The 20,573-nt window shown below is 43.2% G+C and overlaps 1 protein-coding gene across 1 annotated transcript; it reads left to right on the forward strand.

Annotated features, from left to right (window-relative positions):
* Positions 1 to 5,100: 5,100 nt before the first annotated feature.
* Positions 5,101 to 20,199, forward strand: LOC310800105 (uncharacterized protein; the record flags this gene model as incomplete). The annotated part of the gene is made up of 9 exons (XM_083662681.1): positions 5,101 to 5,140; positions 8,072 to 8,401; positions 8,756 to 8,830; positions 14,336 to 14,446; positions 16,841 to 16,878; positions 18,120 to 18,242; positions 18,473 to 18,649; positions 19,007 to 19,057; positions 20,155 to 20,199. 9 exons carry the CDS (start codon positions 5,101 to 5,103, stop codon positions 20,197 to 20,199), a joined length of 990 nt encoding a protein of 329 aa, XP_083518807.1.
* Positions 20,200 to 20,573: the final 374 nt, after the last annotated feature.

Consider the following 20,573-nt stretch of genomic DNA (forward strand, 5'->3'; position numbering starts at 1 on the left):
AGGGGGAGAGTGGGAGAGAGAGAGAGAGGGGGAGAGGGAGAGAGAGGGGGGAGAGGAAGAGAGAGAGAGAGAGTGAGGGGGGGAGGGATAGAGAGGGGGAGAGAGAGAGAGAGACAGAGGGAGAGAGAGAGGGAGAGAGAGAGACAGAGGGAGAGAGAGAGGGAGAGAGTGAGTGAGAGAGAGAGAGAGAGAGAGAGAGAGAGAAGGGGAGGCTTGATGAGAGAGAGAGGGAGAGGGAGGAGAGGGAGGAGAGAGAGAGGGAGAGAGAGAGGGGAGAGAGAGAGAGAGAGAGAGAGAGAGAGAGAGTGAGAGAGAGAAGAGGGCGAGGCTTGATGAGACACCTTATGAATGCATACCCCAGATTAATAACTATTGCGGCTTAATGGGAACAGCCGCCCACAGACGCCATGACATGATACGTTCAACTCGCACAGCACTTGTGTTTGGTTAGCTTAAGGCTACTCACTGTTGTTGATCTTCCACCGTGTTTTACGGGTCGTTGACCAGGTGGTGGTTGGTAGCTATGTAGTAGTAGGCTACTGTAGGCAAAACAAACTTTCCCCCCAAATTAAACAGACCATCAAAAACGGAAGAAACCCAGCAAAAATAACCAAAAACACGGAGGGTGTGGTTGAAGACTGTCTCCGTGACGTCTTCCACAAATCAACTCCTTCCTGAGCACACCTGCCTTCATTAAGGGGGTTCACGATTTGTGGGTCAGGTGACCTCTCTGCTCATGGCATGCAGCACCAAAATCCTCCACCAGGTGTCGCCAAACGATTACCATTCAAACTAAAAAATTATATGGAGGTCCTTAGAAATGGCTCTAACAATAGCATAGGAAAAGCTCCTGACAAACATACAAAATTCACAACATGCAATGCAAACACCCGCAAAACATATCAAAAGACAGACTCAGGCATGCAAACACACACACACACACACACACACACACACACACACACACACACACACACACACACACACACACACACACACACACACACACACACACACACACACACACACACACACACGTAAACAAAAACACCCCCCATACTTTATTTTCACTATCATTCCATCCATAAGTAACACAATGACAGAATGTATGAGGGTTTGGTCCTGGGTTTCATACACTTTTTCTGTAATAAAACATTTAAAAAGCAAAACAAATATCAGGGGTCCATGGTTTAATTTGTGTCAGTTGAGGGGTCCTTGATGTGAAAAAGGTTGAGAACCACTGGTATAGAAATTAGAGTAATGGAAGAGGTCTGCAAATATATGTAAATATATTATGTACAGTATGTGTAAATATATAATGTGTAAATATATTTAGAAAATGTAAATTTCTTAAACCAACCATATAATGTAATCTTCTGTAATATTTTTCAGACAGTTATTGTATTTTGTCACTGTATTTTTTTATGCTTCCGCACTGCAGTCTATAAATAAACTTATGAAACTAACAGACCGTTCTCTGCAGGTTCTGTCATTTTCTTGTTAGTAAATGTAGTGAGGGAAGTGGCCGCTGGAGGAAAAGCAGTGATGAAATAACAAACCACTAATAGCTTCAGCTCAGTGGCTGCTAAAGCTTCAATTCCTGTTTCTTTGCTCCTCAATGTTAATGTCACACCAACAACATTCAGCTATGGAACATACATTTTACAGTTAAAGGTCCCAATTCGTGCAGCTGTAACCTCTTAAAAACGTGTGTCTCTGGTCCATAAAACATGATTCTGGATTAATCTGTCGAAAATATAGCAACCCCGTTTGTTGTGACGGAGTTCTCACTTCCTCATCTGGTCGCTTCCCAAGAATGGCCTGTTTCTATAATATATTCAGAACTAACAGTTCCCATTGGCCGCTGAGGGAGAGCCCGCCCCAGGCTCCCAGCGGCCAATCAGATTAGCGTCTGTGGACCAGCACGCTAGGTTGCGAGTTATCGTTAACTTAACGGTACTACGCTAAAGAGGACATCTCAAAATGCTTAGACTTACCGAATGCACCTCTGCAGTTGCTGGATATCGTACAGTTGGCATCGCTCCAGCTAGAAGTGTTAATTTTGTGGCTATAGACTAAATGGTGCAGGTAGCTTGTGTGAGAGGGACCCGCGCAGTATGCAGGAGGAAGCTAGTGACGTCGAAATTCCCACCAGATTCCCCTCTGGGCAAACGACGCGTTTGGGGGTGTGGCTTGGAGGAAACTGCAGGGGGACGCTGGATAGGGACAAATCCAACTGTGGCAGTTCTGAGCGTGTGACCACTCATTACAGGGAGGGCTGACAGCATATGCATTTACAAGTAAAAACAGCTTTTGCACGGAATGGGACCTTTAAGTCACATAAACTTTTAAATATTTCACAGTTTTTTACCTTTGCTATCCAACCTGTTAATAAACATGAATTCTCCAAAAGGTCTTGTTCAAGTTGCCGTGACCAATAAAACACAAATGGTAGGCTATTTGTGCACAATGACTTTCTTTCTTTCTTTCTTTCTTTCTTTCTTTCTTTCTTTCTTTCTTTCTTTCTTTCTTTCTTTCTTTCTTTCAGTGTGTGCGTGTGTTTGTGCGTGCGTGCGTGTGTGTCTGTAAAACCATAGAACGGTAAAGAAGATATTGATGTGTGTAGTTCTTCATAGATCTAGTCTCTTCATTTTGATCTCAAAGTGCGCCACTTTGATCCATTTTTACTTGAAACTGTACAAAATTTTCTTCCGGGGGGGCATGCCCCCGGACCCCCCTAGGGGTTCAGTGGTCCATGACCTTTGGGTGGGGTGAGCCCACCCAAAGCTCTGATGCTAAAACCGCCCCTGGTCAGTGGCCAATCACCTGGCTTCCCATTAATGTGAAATGTAATTTTTTCAGTCCTTAAAGGGACAGCACACCCTAAAATCAAAAATACATATTTTTCTTCGCACCTGTAGTGCAATTTATCCATATAGATTATATTCTTCGGCCATATGTCTGCCTTCTCTGCAGTACAATGGAACTGGATGGCACTTGGCTTGTGGTGCTCAAAGCACACAAAAATATATTTGTAAAACTCAACAGCAATGTCTCTTTAAATAATGACCCGGTTACTCAAGATAATCCACAGACCTTGTTGTGACCAGTTTAATGTAGGAACTATTTCCTTTCGACCAAACCCGCTAGCTGCTATAGTTCCTACATGAAACAGCAACTAGCGGCAGCTTTAGAGCAGCAGCTAGCTAGCAGATGTAGTTCGGTTGAAAATACAAAGGCCCCTATTCTCCCACAGGCCTTCGGCGCTAAAACGGGCCTTAAACGCAAAAAAACGTGCCTTGCGCCTGTTTTGGGACGATATCAATATGGCTTTACGCTGCCAAATGCGCTTTAGGCCGAATGGGCGTGGCGCAGTCCCAGAATGGGCCAAAGTGGGCGTGTCGGCCTTAAATCTCGGCGTACTGATATCTTCGCACCTGGCGTAAATTTAGCGCTTTGCGCCTTTGAAAACCAGGCCTATTCAGTGCGCCAGTGCTCTTCTGCCTCTCCCCTGTCACCCTTCTCTGTCTCTCTCTGAAACCAGGCCTATTCAGTGCGCCAGTGCTCTTCTGCCTCTTCTCTGTCACCCTTCTCTCTCTCTCTCTGACTCCCTCGCTTAGACAGGCACAACACACTTCCCATATAGGAAAAATAAGTTGTAAGTTGTCTGGCCTGTCCCAGCATGCATTGTGCTTCTCCATTTCGCTACTAAATAGCAACCAAATGAGGCGAAATAGATATAAAAGGACGATCTAAATTAATGTGTAATGGTAACACAACCTGCAATTGTACACATTTCAATATTGGACCAAATGAAACATCGAAATGAATACACCACCCTATGTGAAACATATATGTCCTCCTGGGCCTATATATATCTCTTGTCGATTTAACGTGATTTAGATAAGTGACAGCGGAACGCGCTGCGGAACGCTTTCTACTGTCATGTGCTATACTGTGATGTCCGCTCCAATAACTTGGCCCTACTTCACATTTAGTTTTACAATAAAAACACATTTATGCAATGACTTTACATAATGTAGGGTATATTTATGTGCATCATTCTACCTGCAGCAGGGGAGAGAAAACGATATCGTTCTGGACAAACTTTCACCAATATAAAATTAATCTCATCATATAGGGATAGGCTATATTTTTCTAGCTGATGCCTTTAGAACATTCTTTTCACTTTGATCTTGCTATAGTGTAGCGTATTTACATGCTTGCCGTATTTAAACTGCAGTTAGATTGGTTTGAGAAGCATAATAATATGGAATAATAGCCTATAATGGAGACAGACAGACTGGATGAAGGGAGGGGGGGGGGGGGGGCAGAGCGCTTGGCTTTCGTCAGGTTTTGCGGGACCACTGGAATTGGAGCTAAAAAGGCAAGCGTGCGATTCGTTTATTGCACTTATCCAATGAGCATGACGGTGCATAATTTACGCTTAAAAGGCGTGGTTGTAATGCTTTAGGCTGCGTGTAGCGCCAACACCAAGATATCAAGTGCACTGGTCCACGCCCACTGATCAGCGCTGCGCCAGGCGCTCGGCCTAGTTTCTACGCCGATGCAAAGATAGGGGCCTATAACTCTGCAGATACATCATATAGGTTTGACTGCAGGTTCTGAGAGAGAGAGAGAGAGAGAGAGAGAGAAGGAGAGAGAGAGAGAGAGAGAGAGAGAGAGAAGGAGAGAGAGAGAGAGAAGGAGAGAGAGAGAGAGAGAGAGAGAGAGAGAGAGGAGAGAGAGAGAGAGAGAGAGAGAGAGAGTGTGATGACACTACTGACAGCAGGGAAGTGATATTGGTATAGACGGTTTTCACCAGAGCGCAACCCCACAGCACTTCCTTTTTCTCAGCATTCGGCAAACTGCAGAAATATTCACTCGACATCGTTGCTTTTGTTTTCGCTGCTCAGCTGTATAGACGGTTTTCACAGAATGGTCAATCCTGCACTTGAATGTTTTTTTTTCTTTTATGTCCATAGCAAACACTGCAACAGGAAGTGAGCGGGGGTTCAACTTAGAATGTTTTTGTTGTCAAGTTAAAACCGTCTATAGGTGAAGTAGAGACTGAGAGACTTGGCGGTTCAACAGTTGAACATGAATATCCATCACATCACCGTCTGTTACGTCTTGCTCGGTGAGTAAACTCTGTCTGTCTACCGGTCTTCTATATAGGCGATGTCTGTCGGTCGGTCTGTCTAAACACATTTTCTTCAGTGTCACATTATATAAATATGTGTGACACCTGCTACATACAGGGCTTGGAGCCAAAGGGCTTTATTTGAGGTGAATATGAGTAGTCTATTATATATTAATTGAAAGGTATAGATTGATCATTTTAATACCAAAAGGACACAACTGAAATCATGACCCACAAGCCGTAACAGTAAAAGTAGGGTGTTTGCTGTAAAAGGGGGTACAGTAAATTGGCACCTATAAACCCACACACTGAATAAGCATAGAGAATTCTGACAGCACTTGGGTCAACTCACGTAAGTAATGCGAGCAAGTCGAAAATAATCAAATTTTTAGACATTGTGGAGTATAAAACAGCTCGAATAATGTATAAATCAAGAAATAATCAAGTACCAGGTAACATCCAAAAACTTTTTTTTGAGAGAGATGGGGGATATAATTTGAGGGGGAAGACCAATTTAAAAACACTGAGGGCACGAACAACAATGAAATCCTTTTGTATTTCACTCCGTGGGGTGAAGCTCTGGAACAGTATGGATGCTGAGCTCAAACAATGTTTAAGCGTGAACCATTTCAAAAATATATATAAGGAACATTTATTTAAAAGGTACAAATTGTGTATATGAAGCGATTAATAGCATGGTATGATTATTTATATTGTATATATATTATAATATGCACTATTAGTTAATTGTATTGTACATAATATTACTCTGTAAATATGCAAATTTATACATAATGGTATATTATATTTAACATATTAATAATTAATAATTTATTCACTAGAACTATAAATTATATTTATTATGCAAGGTATGAATGTATTTGTATATATATATATATATATATATTTGTATATATGTGTGTATGAATATATATGGTTTATTGAGAATAGTATAAAAGTGGAAGTCAATTGATTAAGAATGTGAACTGTGGACTCGGGGTAGGACTAAATAAGTACAGTGTACTTCATCCTACTCCTTTTCGGACCTCGTTGCTGTCACGTATTCTGATTATTATTGTTTATTTTTATTTATTTTTTCGTTTTCTTTTCTTTTTTTTTCACTTATAAATATATATATTTTGTAACATTGATACTACTTGTCTATATATATATATATATTACTATTTCTTTTTTTTAAAGTCCGAAATAAAGGTTTCATTCATTCATTCATCTCCCATTAAATACTTAGGTATTAGAAATGTTACTTTATAATAGGAGTATAGGATATAACATGGTCAAGATGAGCTCTGATAGTAAGACTGCTGGTATAGTTGAAGATATCCCTCAAACTTATGAGGAGTTTTACAGGTATTGGAATGTGTCTCAGGACACATGTGACCTGTACACAAATGTATTATGGTAGAAAAAGATCATCAAAAAGTAGTTTAGAATCAAAAGTAGTTTATTCAAGACAGAAAAGACAGAAACAGAAAAAGGTTAACAAAATATAATTCAACTTAAACTGCAGTATTAATATTACGTATTCATTATATTTGCTATTTTAAGTATTCTGTTACTAGGCAGTCCTGAGTGGCTGAATCTAGTGTGTGAGAGGAAACTAACTTTATTTGAAGAAACCACAGTGGCTGCTAGGTGTGAATGTTTTTTTTGCAATGAATGCTTGATGGCGTGTTTTGAAGAGAAGAGGAAGTTGCAACCTAATGTGTGTGTGTGTGTGTGTGTGTGTGTGTGTGTGTGTGTGTGTGTGTGTGTGTGTGTGTGTGTGTGTGTGTGTGTGTGTGTGTGTGTGTGGGGGGGGGGGGGGGGGGGAGCATTGTGATGATCATCTCTCAGAAGGCGCATGAACAATTTAGCAAGTGAAAAGTGAGTCACATTCAGCCACAGTTTGTAAGTTTGAAAATTCTGTTTGAAAATTTTGGTTGCAACTTCCTCTTCTCTTCAAAACACGCCATCAAGCATTCATTGGAAGAAAAAAAATTCACACCTAGCAGCCACTGTGGTTTCTTCAAATAAAGTTTGTTTCCTCTCACACACTAGATTCAGCCACTCAGGACTGCCTAGTAACAGCAGACTTAAAATAGCAAATATAATGAATACATAATATTAATACTGCAGTTTAAGTTGAATTATATATTTTGTTAACCTTTTTCTGTTTCTGTCTTTTCTGTCTTTAATAAACTACTTTTGATTCTAAACTACTTTTTGATTATCTTTTTCTACCATAATACATTTGTGTACAGGTCACATGTGTCCTGGGACACATTCCAATACCTGTAAAACTCATAAGTTTGAGGGATATCTTCAACTATACCAGCAGTCTTACTATCAGAGCTCATCTTGACCATGTTATATCCTATACTCCTATTATAAAGTAACATTTCTAATACCTAAGTATTTAATGGGAGATTGATCTGATATTGACCTAGAATAGGATAGGCCTAAAAATTAAGTGATCATGTTGCCATGCTCGCATTACTTACGTAAGTTGACCCAAGTGCTGTCAGAATTCTCTATGCTTATTCAGTGTACTGTGGGTTTATAGGTGCCAATTTACTGTACCCCCTTTTACAGCAAACACCCTACTTTTACTGTTACAGTTTTCATCCCACAATAGAGTATAGCGTACTTACAATATTAGAATATTATAAGGTAAAGTGGTATCCATATGAATATATATCTGGATTTTCACATGTGGATTTTCTGTAGAAAGTGCCGTTTAGCAAGGCACTTTCCCACAATCTGCCCAGACCGCTGCTCATTGGCCAGCAGTAGCAGGCTAGTTGAAATGCAGCTCGCCATGTGAATGTGAAGGAGCAGTTAGTGTTTAGCCTCTCACAGATCTGATCAGAACTATTGATTACTCCTCTCACAGTACTGATCAGAACTATTGATTATTCCTCTTTTCAGCGGCGCTGTATGATGTCACTGTGTGTAAAGACTATGAGGCAGCTGAAGGAGGAAATATCACAATTCCATGCATCTTGGATAAGGCTGAAAAAGACAAAGCGAAGCTCTTCTGTAAGGGAGAATGCATCAATAAAAACATTCTCATTGAAACTGATAAGGACAAAGATCAGAAAGGCAGATACACCATTGAAGATAAGAGGGATGGAACCTTCTCTGTGACCATCACACAACTGATCAAGTCTGACTCAGGAAGGTACAGGTGTGCTGTGGACGCCGGAATGTTTGATGATGATAATTCATACGAGGAAGTTGATCTCAAAGTGACAGAAGGTGAGTTCTCACTTAAAGTCATGAAAATGTTGCTGCATATTTTTGGAGGCCTGAAGAAAGATTTCACATCCAAACTAGAGGCTGTGCTCACTGAGAGCTACTCCTGTTTGAAATGACACATATTTGTTATTGTAGATTTCCATTCATGTTTAGATGAATGCTGATTAGTTAGCATTACATATAATTAATATTTCCAATGCAATGTGTTTATGCTTGTAATTGAGAATATTTATATCACCACTTAGAAGAGCATGATAAATATGTTGTTGTTTTGAAAAGGAGCATCTCATCTTTCTCATGATATCAGTATTGAGTTTTTGCATCTCAATGTTTCATCATGTTTGTTGTTCACAGCTCCAACTGCTTCAACACAAACCCCCACTGTCAGTCCTGATACAACAGCAGACCCACCAGCTGCTCCGGGTTCAGGTACTATAAAAAACGACAACAAAATGTGCAGTATGGTGCTACTTATAATGATGATTGAATATAATCCAAACTATAGTAATAGTGCTGCTACCTACTGCTACTACTATCTGCTACTGATCAGCTGCTTTCACAGAGAATACAGTAACATTAGACTGACTGACTAGCTATGTTAATGTTAGCATCTACATTTTTAGCATTCAAGCACATCATGGCCCCTATCGTTGCATCGGCGCAGTTTCTAGGCCGAGCGGCAGGCGCAGATCAAAGCAGTGGGCGTGGAAAGGCGCACTTGATATCGTCGTGCTGGCGCTAGATGCAGCCCAAAGCATTACAACCACGCCTTTTAGGCGTAAAATTATGCACCGTCATGCTCATTGGATAAGTGCAATAAACGAATCGCACGCTTGCCTTTTTAGCTCCAATTCCAGTGATCCCGCAAAACCAGACGAAAGCCAAACGCTCTGCCCCCCCCCCCCCTCCCTTCATCCAGCCTGTCTGTCTGCATTATAGGCTATTATTCCATATTATTATGCTTCTCAAACCAATCTAACTGCAGTTTCAATACTGCAAGCATGTAAATACGCTACACTATAGCAAGATCAAAGTGAAAATAATGTTCTATGCATCAGCTAGAAAAATATAGCCTATTAGATTGGTGAAAGTTTGTCCAGAAAGATATCATTTTCTCTCGCCTGCTGCAGGAAGGATGATGCACATAAATATACCCTACATTATGTCAAGTCATTGCATAAATGTGTTTTTATTGTAAAACTAAATGTGAAATAGGGCCAAGTTATTGGACGGACATCACAGTATAGCAGATGCCATTAGAAGCGCGTTCCGAAGCGCGTTCCGCTGTTACTTCTCTAAATCACGTTAACTCGACAAGGGGTATATATATGCCCAGGAGGACATATATGTTTCACATAGGGTGGTGTTTTCATTTCGAGGTTTTATTTGGTCCAATATTGAAATGTTGACAATGGCAGGCTGTGTTACCATTACACATTAATTTAGAACTACCTTTTATATCTATTTTGGCTCATTTGGTGGCTATTTAGTAGCGAAATGAAGAAACACAATGCATGCTGGGAACTCAGAGAGAGAGAGAGAGAAGGGTGACAGAGAAGAAGCAGTGAAGGCAAAGAATAGGCCTGCTTTTGAAAAGCGCAAAGCGCTAAATGTAGGCCAGCTCCCAAGATATGACTAGGCTGGTATTTAGCGCCGACACGCCCACTTTGGGACTGCGCCACGCCCATTCGGCCTAAAGCGCATTTGGCAGCCTAAAGCCTATTGCTATCTTGCCGAAACAGGCGCAAGGCACGTTTTTTTGCGGTTAAGGCCCGTAATAGCGCCGATGGCCTGTGGGAGAATAGAGCCCCATATGTGTATGCTGTCTTGGGATCATAGCAATATTTGGCTACTTATACTGTACTGTATTGTCATACATCAGTACAGTAGTTGTGATGTCATCAAAATACGTTTAATTTGAAGATCATTCTGGAAGATTCCTATCACAGCTAGGTGTGATATTTTAAAATAATATGGCCCCTATCATTGCATCGGCGCTGTTTCTAGGCCGAGCGCCTGGCGCAGCGCAAATCAGTGGGCGTGGACCAGCGCACTTGATATCGTCGTGCTGGCGCTACACGCAGCCTAAAGCATTACAACCACGCCTTTTAAGCGTAAAATTATGCACCGTCATGCTCATTGGATAAGTGCAATAAACGAATCGCACGCTTGCCTTTTTAGCTCCAATTCCAGTGGTCCCGCAAAACCTGACGAAAGCCAAGCGCTCTGCCCCCCCCCCCCCCCCTTCATCCAGTCTGTCTGTCTCCATTATAGGCTATTATTCCATATTATTATGCTTCTCAAACCAATCTAACTGCAGTTTAAATACTGCAAGCATGTAAATACGCTACACTATAGCAAGATCAAAGTGAAAAGAATGTTCTAAAGGCATCAGCTAGAAAAATATAGCCTATCCCTATATGATGAGATAAATTTTATATTGGTGAAAGTTTGTCCAGAACGATATCGTTTTCTCTCCCCTGCTGCAGGTAGAATGATGCACATAAATATACCCTACATTATGTAAAGTCATTGCATAAATGTGTTTTTATTGTAAAACTAAATGTGAAGTAGGGCGAAGTCATTGGAGCAGACATCACAGTATAGCACATGACAGTAGAAGCGCGTTCCGAAGCGCGTTCCGCTAACACTTATCTAAATCACGTTAAATCGACAAGGGATATATACCCAGCAAACATTTTCACGTATAACGACCGTCTGCTGCACGTCAAACCACTACATCTAGTCAGGGTCTAATTATATATTCTGAATGGAAATCTTAGCGACGTAATTCCTCTACTTCCCCACAACGTGTCCAGATTCAACGATTTTTGCTACATCGAAAGACAAAAGATCGCACCTCATGGGGGATTCGATCCTGCGGTGTCTTATCCATTAGGCCACGGAATTAGTTACAAATACTCCGGATTTGGTCATATATAGAGATACTTAACATTGAGCACTTGGCATTTTGACGGTCCCTACTGGAAGTTGCATTGATAGGCTAGCTGCCTCGCTAATTCTGTTTCATGATTTCAACCAGCGATGAGACAGGTATATTTATATCATTTACGATAATGTAACCAACGTGACTTTAGCAGACAGCATAGCACATCCAAAACCCACAACACTGCGTTTAGTTACGGCAAGAGAAATGGGACAATACCACAGGATTCAGGAAGTTTGTGATAAATACAAGCCCATAGCAAGAGACACTTGCACTTATATGACATAAACGTGTTTTCATATTAAAAAAAGAAAAGGGCGTTCAATAAAAGTCGTCATTGCAGGTGGAGTGCATGTCACACTGTGAGTATCTGATCACACAACAGGTAAATTGTCAATCAAATGTCATTTTATTCAACAAAAACACAAAAGACACCTACATGTGGTGTTTTCAAGGCAATATGAGGTCAATATTTTTTGTTTTGAAGTGACAGTCTAAACGTTACTTTGGAGGAATGTGGAGAGAACGTCAGACTTAGATGGTAGATGCCAAACCACAATTCTATCGTCTGGTGATGTCGCGGTCAAGACGATGTTTGCTGGGTATAGGCCCAGGAGGACATATATGTTTCACTTAGGGTGGTGTTTTAATTTCGATGTTTTATTTGGTCCAATATTGAAATGTTCTACAATTGCAGGCTGTGTTACCATTACACATTATTTTAGATCGACCTTTTATATCCATTTCGCCTCATTTGGTTGCTATTTAGTAGCAAAATGGAGTACCCAATTGCATGCTGGGACATTCACAGGCAGTGAACTTACAACTGCTATTTCCTATAGGACGTGTGTTGTGTCTGTCTGAGCGAGGGAGTCAGAGAGAGACAGTCGTATTGTGCCTGTCAGACTGACGGCCCGGCCACATCTACGCGTCGTTTGACGCGGGCTGACGCTTGGCTGTATGGACGCTTGACGCTTGGTGGGCGTGGAAATCCGGAAGCAGCAGCTAGCTCCCAAGCTAGCCGCTGCTAGATTTACTTTGCTTCTTTGAAAATTGGTGTTAGAGAGGAAGTGGAAGAGGACAGGAAGGGTAGGATAGGTCCTAGGACGAGCTCAATTGGCTAGCTTTGTACTTTGTCAAACTCCACCCCGCCCCCTCTGTTGCCCACTGTCGCTTCACAAGCCTGCTACGTGTCGTCTGGTCTCCCAGCATGCTTCGCGAGGCGTCGAGCAGCATGTTCCAATACAAAGTGGATGGGCAGCAGCGTCAGCCCGCGTCAAACGACGCGTAGATGTGGCCGGGCCGTAAGGAGAGAGGGAGAGAGTGACACAGAGAAGGGTGACAGAGGAGAGAGCCAGAGGGGAGGGAGAGAGCCAGAGGGGAGCGCCGCGCAACTGGCTGCACTGAATAGGCCTGGTTTTCAAAAGCGCAAGGCGCTAAATTTACGGCAGGTGGGAAGATATCAGTAGGCCGGTATTTAGCGCCGACACGCCCACTTTGGCCCATTCTGGGACTGCGCCACGCCCATTCGGCCTAAAGCGCATTTGGCAGCGTAAAGCCATATTGATATCGTCCCAAAACAGGCGCAAGGCACGTTTTTTTGCGTTTAACTCATTCACCGCCAATGACGTCTTTGACGTGTTATCAGAAATAGCCCTCCCCGCCAATGACTTGTTTGACGTGTTTTTGTTTTTATGAGTGCAGCGCATAGTTGAAACACTTACCCAGCCTGTGACATAGTTTCGGGTCCCTAACCTCAAACTCAAGCCGACAGCACGTTATCAAACACATACCGCAGCTGTTGTTTGAAATTAGGAAGAAGGTGGAAAGGAAACGCGCTTCCTTGTTGCAGAGGAGAAACGCCATTGAAATGCCCCCTCGCCGCGCTGCAGAGCTGATCGACTTGCTGCACAGCAGCGGACATCGAAACCGCAGTAGTCAAACCTGTGACCAACATGATCGATCCTGGTCCCTGGACCCCGTTCCCATATATGTCTATGCCCGTTCCTATGTGCCAGCCCGAAAGAGACGAGACGGAGTCACAACTGTGTGGAGGAGGAGAAGCTGTTCTCCTCCTCCACACAGCCTCGCCACATAAATGGCTTTCACACAGAGGGCTGCGTGCCCTCCAGTGTTGCTCCTGGCCAATCCCAGCGCCACAGGGCGTGGTTATTGCTTATCCTAAGTGGGGTTAGAAATCTAAAAGGGGGATCGTGTGTGTGTGTGTGTGTGTGTGTGTGTGTGTGTGTGTGTGTGTGTGTGTGTCTGTCTGTCTGTCTGTCTGTCTGTCTGTCTGTCTGTCGGTGTGTCTGTCTGTCTGTCTGTCTGTCTGTCTGTCTGTCTGTCTGTGTGTCTGTCTGTACACTCACTCACACTGAGCAAACTGTATTGTTGAATGTAAAAAAAGCACTTCATATATATATATATATATATATATATTTATTTATTTTGTCATTTGTGTCATAATGAATAATATTTACATGTCTGATGTCAATACAGTTCAAAATAAAAGAATTGAGAGCGAGTTCTGCCTGATATTGTGTGCTGTGTACATAAATGCCATTTTCTGCAATTTCTTTTCTCAAAAAGACCTTTTGGGGGAAAACAGGGTGTATATAAATGGCTATAAGTAGAGTACAGAACATGCTAAAAGCTCACTTTTTTTCCCCTGGTGAACCCAGAGACGTACATCTTCATTTTGAGGTATTGCAAATCACTCTGGTGCTAATAGATAATTTACTGTGGGTCTTGAAAGATGACCAACAATTATGAAAATCTTTGGCCTGTGCTAAATATTGGCAGTCCTAAACTGGCCCTGAATGAGTTAAGGCCCGTTTTAGCGCCGAAGGCCTGTGGGAGAATAGGGGCCTGTGACTTTATTTTATCAGGAATATACTGCTCAATAAAGACCATAGCTGATGTGTAGATGTGTTGACCTCTCTGTAGAGGAGTGAAGTGTGTCAGTTTAACACCACCTTGTCCTGCAGAACCTGCTGTGATGCTGTATGTGCCACGCGCACATACAGCCTTGGTTGTCATGGGTACGATTTTAGGACTGGCCATTCTTTTCATATGGAAGAGGACCACAAAACCTCCTGGTAAGACACACACACACACACACACACACACACACACACACACAGACACACACACACGCACACACCCACACACACAGACACACACACGCACACACACACACACACACACACACACACACACACACACACACACACACACACACACACACACACACACACACACACACACACACACACACACACATCCCCACTATGTAGAGATTTACATTTTAAGTAAAAACTGTAGTTTTTATTCCACATGATTATTTCGGGGGACTACAGGTCAAAACTTCAACTGCACTGTAAATCTGCTGAAAACCTGTTCAGGGGAGGGGAACTGGGGGGGAATAACGTGATCCTGCCACGCGCTATATGGTCCTGCCGGTGAAACTCCTCGGGTGAAGACAAGCAGCTAGCGACTGTACATGTGTCGGAGGAAGCATGTGCTAGTCTACAACTCTCCCCAGATCGGCAGAGGGCGGAGCAGCGACCGGGAGAGCAGGTGGAACTGGCCAAGTACACTTGCGGAGAAAATGGGAGAAAAACCCTGAAAAACAAAACTTGATAAAGAAAGCAAGAACCGAAGTCTCCTCGCTGTCATTGATTGCTAACATGCTAATGTTGACTAGTAGAGAGAGAAGTACAGTCTTTGATGAAGCTATTAGCCTTGTTGCTAACATTAGCGTTAATTAATTAATTTGGACAGTTTGCTAACAGGCTCATCTGCTCAGTTCTCACATCCCCAATAGCCCTTTTTTTGTTTGGTATTATCTAGAAAGCTCCAGAGCAGCAGCAATATCAGCCTCTGCTGCAACAAGTGGTAGTTACAGGATGTTAATAGATGCTGCTCACTTCCCTGTTTGGACGTAGTCTTGCAGTAGCCAGCCGTAGATACGACACATCTATGTCTCAAACACAACTCTTGAAAAGTGATTCATGCTGCCCACAAGAAGAAGAGGCGTGTCAGACATATTGACAGAGTTGACCAACCACGGACGACATGCCGGACTAGTTTGGACGTTCAGAATATCAGCCTCAGTGGCTGTTTGCATACGCGAAAGCCATGCTGAAGTCACACTGAAGCCACGCTGAAGCCGTGCTGAAGCAATCGTTCAGAATTCAGTCCTATTTTCAAGGCGTGACGCGTGAAGCTTGAAACTGCCAGGCATGAATTCAATGGGAGTTGTGGAGCGGGTTCAAGGCGCGCCGAGCAAGGCACTGGGGAAAAGAGACTGCTCCTGGTGTGAACGGTTAAGACATCATATTGTGTCTTCATTATATGGGGCAGCGTAAGGGACAAATTTAAGACTACTGAGATGCCGTCGGAGGCTATATCTTTGCCAAAGCCAGCTATGGATCTGGCCAATGATATGCCGGCACCGGCAACTGAGAGACCGTCGGTGAGAAATGAGAAGCCGACTATTCATTTGTCTTACCAAGCAATCCACTGGATCGGCTATTGGATCGGCTGGTCATTAGCTTGGAGAGGCTAGCTACTAGCTTGGAGAGGCTAGCAACCCATTGGATCGGCTGGTCATTAGCATTTCTAATCCCACATAGGATAAGCAATAACCACGCCCTGTGGCGCCCGGATTGGCCAGGAGCAACACTGGAGGGCACGCAGCCCAGCGATTTCATGAACCAACTGAATAGCTCTTGAGAACGGACATTGAAATGAATTATGGTCACCTACCTTCCTTAGCATAGTAATAATAATAAGCATAATAATTGTAATCTACACAATGTGTACACAATCTACAAAAACATGCAATAATATAAACGGTGTTGCGTTCACGTTCATAGCTCATATAATATAATGTATCATATCGTTAATTTCAAGCTCAATTCTTACCCAGAGAAAAGGTACAGCACTGAAAATGTAACAAGCAATAGTTTTTTAAACATCTTTATTTTAAAAGATGAAAAACCCCAGGTGCTTTAGTCCCAAGCTTCAATGCTCCTGGCCAATCCCGGCGCCACAGGGCGTGGTTATTGCTTATCCTATGTGGGTTTAGAAATGCTAATGACTAGCCGATCCAATGGGTTGCTAGCCTCTCCAAGCTAGTAGCTAGCCTAGACAAGCTAATGACCAGCCGATCCAATAGCCGATCCAGTGGATTGCTTGGTAAGACAAATGAGTAGACGGCTTCTCATTTCTCACCGACGGTCTCTCAGTTGCCGGTGCCGGCATATCATTGGCCAGATCCATAGCTGGCTTTGGCAAAGATATAGCCTCCGACGGCTTCTCAGTAGTCTTAATTTTGTCCCTTATGCTGCCCCATATCATTAGTGTAAATCATGTCTGTGTTGTCATCATATTCTGTCTTCATCAGTAAATCATGTCTGTGTTGTCACCATATTCTGTGTCTTCATCAGTGTAAAGTTTAACCATGTGTGGATCTGCATGTTTTCCAGAAGCATCACGCTCTCCTGTGAAGACTCTTGTAGCAGAGGTACGTTCTCAGGCACGGAATGAAAGCAATCGTTCCTAGTGTGGAAATGCCCTAAAACCATATGGCCTTTGCCTTTCTGATGGTAAAGGTCAAGGTAAAGGTCAAGGTTCACTTTATTGTCCCGCTAGGGGAAATTAGTTTTGCAGCAGGATGCAACAATAAAAATACGACAGAATTAAACAACATACACAATATACAACATAATTATACACAATAAAAAACAGTAAAACGCCAAGGAGTCAGAGCAAGGGATATTTCAAACCACGTTGCATGTTTGGAAACCATGTCAAGAGCTCTTCCAATGCGCACAAAACACAGCGCACGGAGCGTGTTTGTGTGCTTTGTTTTGTTTTCTTCCTGCAGTCACGTGCAGTACCAGGGGCGGACTGGGATCATAATTCAGGCCGGGCATTAGATACCAAGCAGGCCAGGCCGATACGGGCGTATAAAAATTTGGGGCGTTTGAAGCTCAATTTGGGCGGTTTGAAGCCCAATTTGGGCCGTTTGAAGCCAGATTTGGGCCGTTTGAAGCCCAATTTGGATCGTTTAAAGCCAGATTTGGGCCGTTTGAAGCCCAATTTGGGCCGTTTGAAGCCCAATTTGGGCCAAGTCCAATTTTACAATGAGATGCACCCACTTTAAACCTGAATAAAGTAATAAAACCACTAGTAAACTAGTAGGCGGCGCCTGGCCTGCTGTTCAGTGAGTGGCCTGGCCTGGCCTGGCCTTTTTTTTTTTTTTTTTGGCAGGCCAGGCCAGGCCAGGCCACCGGGCATTTGCCCGACGTGCCCGATTATGCAGTCCGCCCCTGTGCAGTACAGTTCAGGGCACAACGATCACACGGACGGTAGCCAGCTGGTTTCGTCTGTTTTATGTTGATTGTTCACACTGTAACCATGAAAGCCAGATTATTGGCAATTCTGGCCGCAGCTGAGGTTGAAGATCCCCCTGCCAGGAGAAGAGGTAGGAGGAGTGACATTGACGAGCACTAGTCGCCAAGACCGCTTAAACGGCAGATGCGGTCCTTGAAAGAGGAGCGCACCTATTCAATAACTAAAGAACGCAAGAAGGCAGAAAGTAGAGGATTTGTTCTGTCTTTTGGGATATTCGATGTTTACATAGTCACAGACAAAAATATTCTGTGGGTCCTGGAAAATCACTGAAAAAGGTCAGAAACCCTAGCAATGGAGAATATCTAGTTTTAATACTGTACAAACTAAGCTAAGCCTCCCTTGGTGCAGGGTGAACCTGTGTATGAGGAGATCAGAGAGGAGGACAGACAGACATCTGGGCCTGGAGAAGTCTCCACACACGCCGGGCCAGCCGGGGCTAGCTGTCCTGGAGACGCTGCAGATCCAAACAAGGTAATGACAGGAAATGAGGTCACAGCATTTAGCTTTCAGACTTAGTCCAACAAGCAGTGGGTGAAAAGTGGACCTTCACACGATCACATAGGCTACTACCTGTACCCTACAGTACACAGTACACTGCGAGCAACTTGGTCCATGTGACACTTTATTCTGCCTCTGGTCCAACCATGACCATTTCTCTCATCACACAAACTGCTCCACCTCTCCTTGTTTTCTGCCTCCAGGCTGAAGAGGACTCAGAGGATGCCGACTACTCTAAAGTCCAGTTTCACACCGGTCCAAGTGATGCTTCCAGCAACAGCGCCCCCGGTGGTAATGCTGATGATGCCATCTACTCCCTGGCCCAGTTACCCACCACTGCGGTCGTCACTGAAACACACAGTGAAAGCTGTGACTCTACCGTCACTCTGCCTGAGCATTAGCTTAAAGACCACCCAACTCAAATCTGTATAAACAACACAGTCTCACAGACAATTGTAAAATAGCAACGTTTTGGACCAATGTTACAATTTCGGCTCAAAAATTGTAAAATGGTAACGTTCTGAGATTTTAGGCTAGGGGGAGTTTTTTTTTAAATATATTTTATTTTAAATTTTTCTGAACAACAGACGAACAAGACAAACAGGCTCAGACACAGGAAAACAAAAGAGAGAGAATAAAAAACTAAAAAAAAACTATCAACATTCAGTGTGACGTCGTGCTACCAGTCTTGTAAGGTGCTTATAAGCACTGCTTATATCCTTGCGTATTGTGCCCAGGATCCCACACAGGGGGTCCATGGGGAACCAGTCGCCCCCAACCTCAACGAGGTACGTTAGAAACGGGTCCCAGATGGCAGAGAATTTCTTAAGTGAGTCGGTCCTCAGGAACCTAAGTCTCTCCATCCGTATAACAGAGGTCATATCCGTCAGCCACAGTTTAAAAGAGGGTGAGGAGGAGGACTTCCATTCCTTCAGGATTAGTTTCTTGGCAACAGTTGTCCCTTGTGTAAAAGACTGTTGCACAGCTGTGGGGAAGTTCAGAGAAGACTCCGAGCAGCCAAAGATGGCGAGTTCTGCCTCCGGCTGAAGTGGTAGGGGGAGGGGTTAAGCCCAATTTATGCTTTGTCTGCCGACACTTTTTAAACAGTCGCCGACAGAAATGACGACTTGAGTCGACACTTCCAAGTGTCGGCGAGCAGCAGTGTCTGCTACCTGGTGAAATGTCTAGTGTCGCTGACTACGTCACGATGTGTCGCGCAAGTCTGATTGGCTATATAGACGGCACGCGCTTGACTTGAAATGAATGAACGTGTCCCCGCTATTTTTATCAGCCTGTCCTTGATGTATGACTTCGTGAAAATCACAAAGAACGTCGTGACCAATTTCCCAGAGAGAGAGGAGGTGAGTTGTGTGGTTGTGTGCCGTTTATATGCGGCTGCAGCCAAGTACGTTACATCTTGCCTCCGAGGTGGTTTCACTGTGCGTTCCCTCTCTTCTCTTGGCTGTCTGCTTATAGCGTTCAAGTGTCACGTGACCATTGAACCGAGGTGAACGTCCTCTGAAGTATAAATGCAACACCATGAGCGACACTTTCTTTTTCGTCTGCGACCATGTGCTGAGCGACACTTTCTAATAAGTATAAATTAAGCGTTAGGGTAGGGGGAGGGGTTAGAAATGGAAAATCTCCGTAAACTATGCCCACCCCTGTAGAAACGTACGTTACCATTTTACAATTTCGGAGACGAAATTGTAAAGTAGCAACGTTGCAAACGTTGCTATTTTACAATTTTTTGGGAGATCGGGTTGGTATAAAGCCTCACATCTAGAGGTTAAAGGCAGAATAGCTTGGGACTTGACTCTGACTTGTACTTTGATGACTTGAAAAGGTTTCTGAAGTCTTGACTTGAGATCTTGTGTTTGTGCAGAATGACAGATTGAAAGTGATGAGATTTGTTCCAGCAGACGACTGACGTTCAATGAAGTTCAATGATTATAGAAATCAAACTCGTGGTGGTTTTAGCTACTTTTTATCCTATTAAAAGCATATTACATTGAAAAGTCCTAGATATTTAGTGTTCTTTAAGCTATTGCATTTACTCTGGACGCTTGATTTGTTCTGACTTGACTCGCTGTTCTACATTTAGACTTGAGACTTGACATTAATGACTTGGACTTGTCTTGATAATCTATATTTAAACATGGGACTTGACATGACACATGTGCCTGAAGGAATCTGGCAGGTTGTTTTTGCATTGCTGCTTGCACATGGGGAAATATTATTTGTTAATATACTAATCTGTATATGGCAGGGGTTGACACCCTTTTTGATTTGAAGTGCCATTTT

Source organism: Poromitra crassiceps (genome assembly GCF_964638095.1).
Source record: "Poromitra crassiceps genome assembly, chromosome: 29".
Classification (NCBI taxonomy): domain Eukaryota; kingdom Metazoa; phylum Chordata; class Actinopteri; order Beryciformes; family Melamphaidae; genus Poromitra; species Poromitra crassiceps.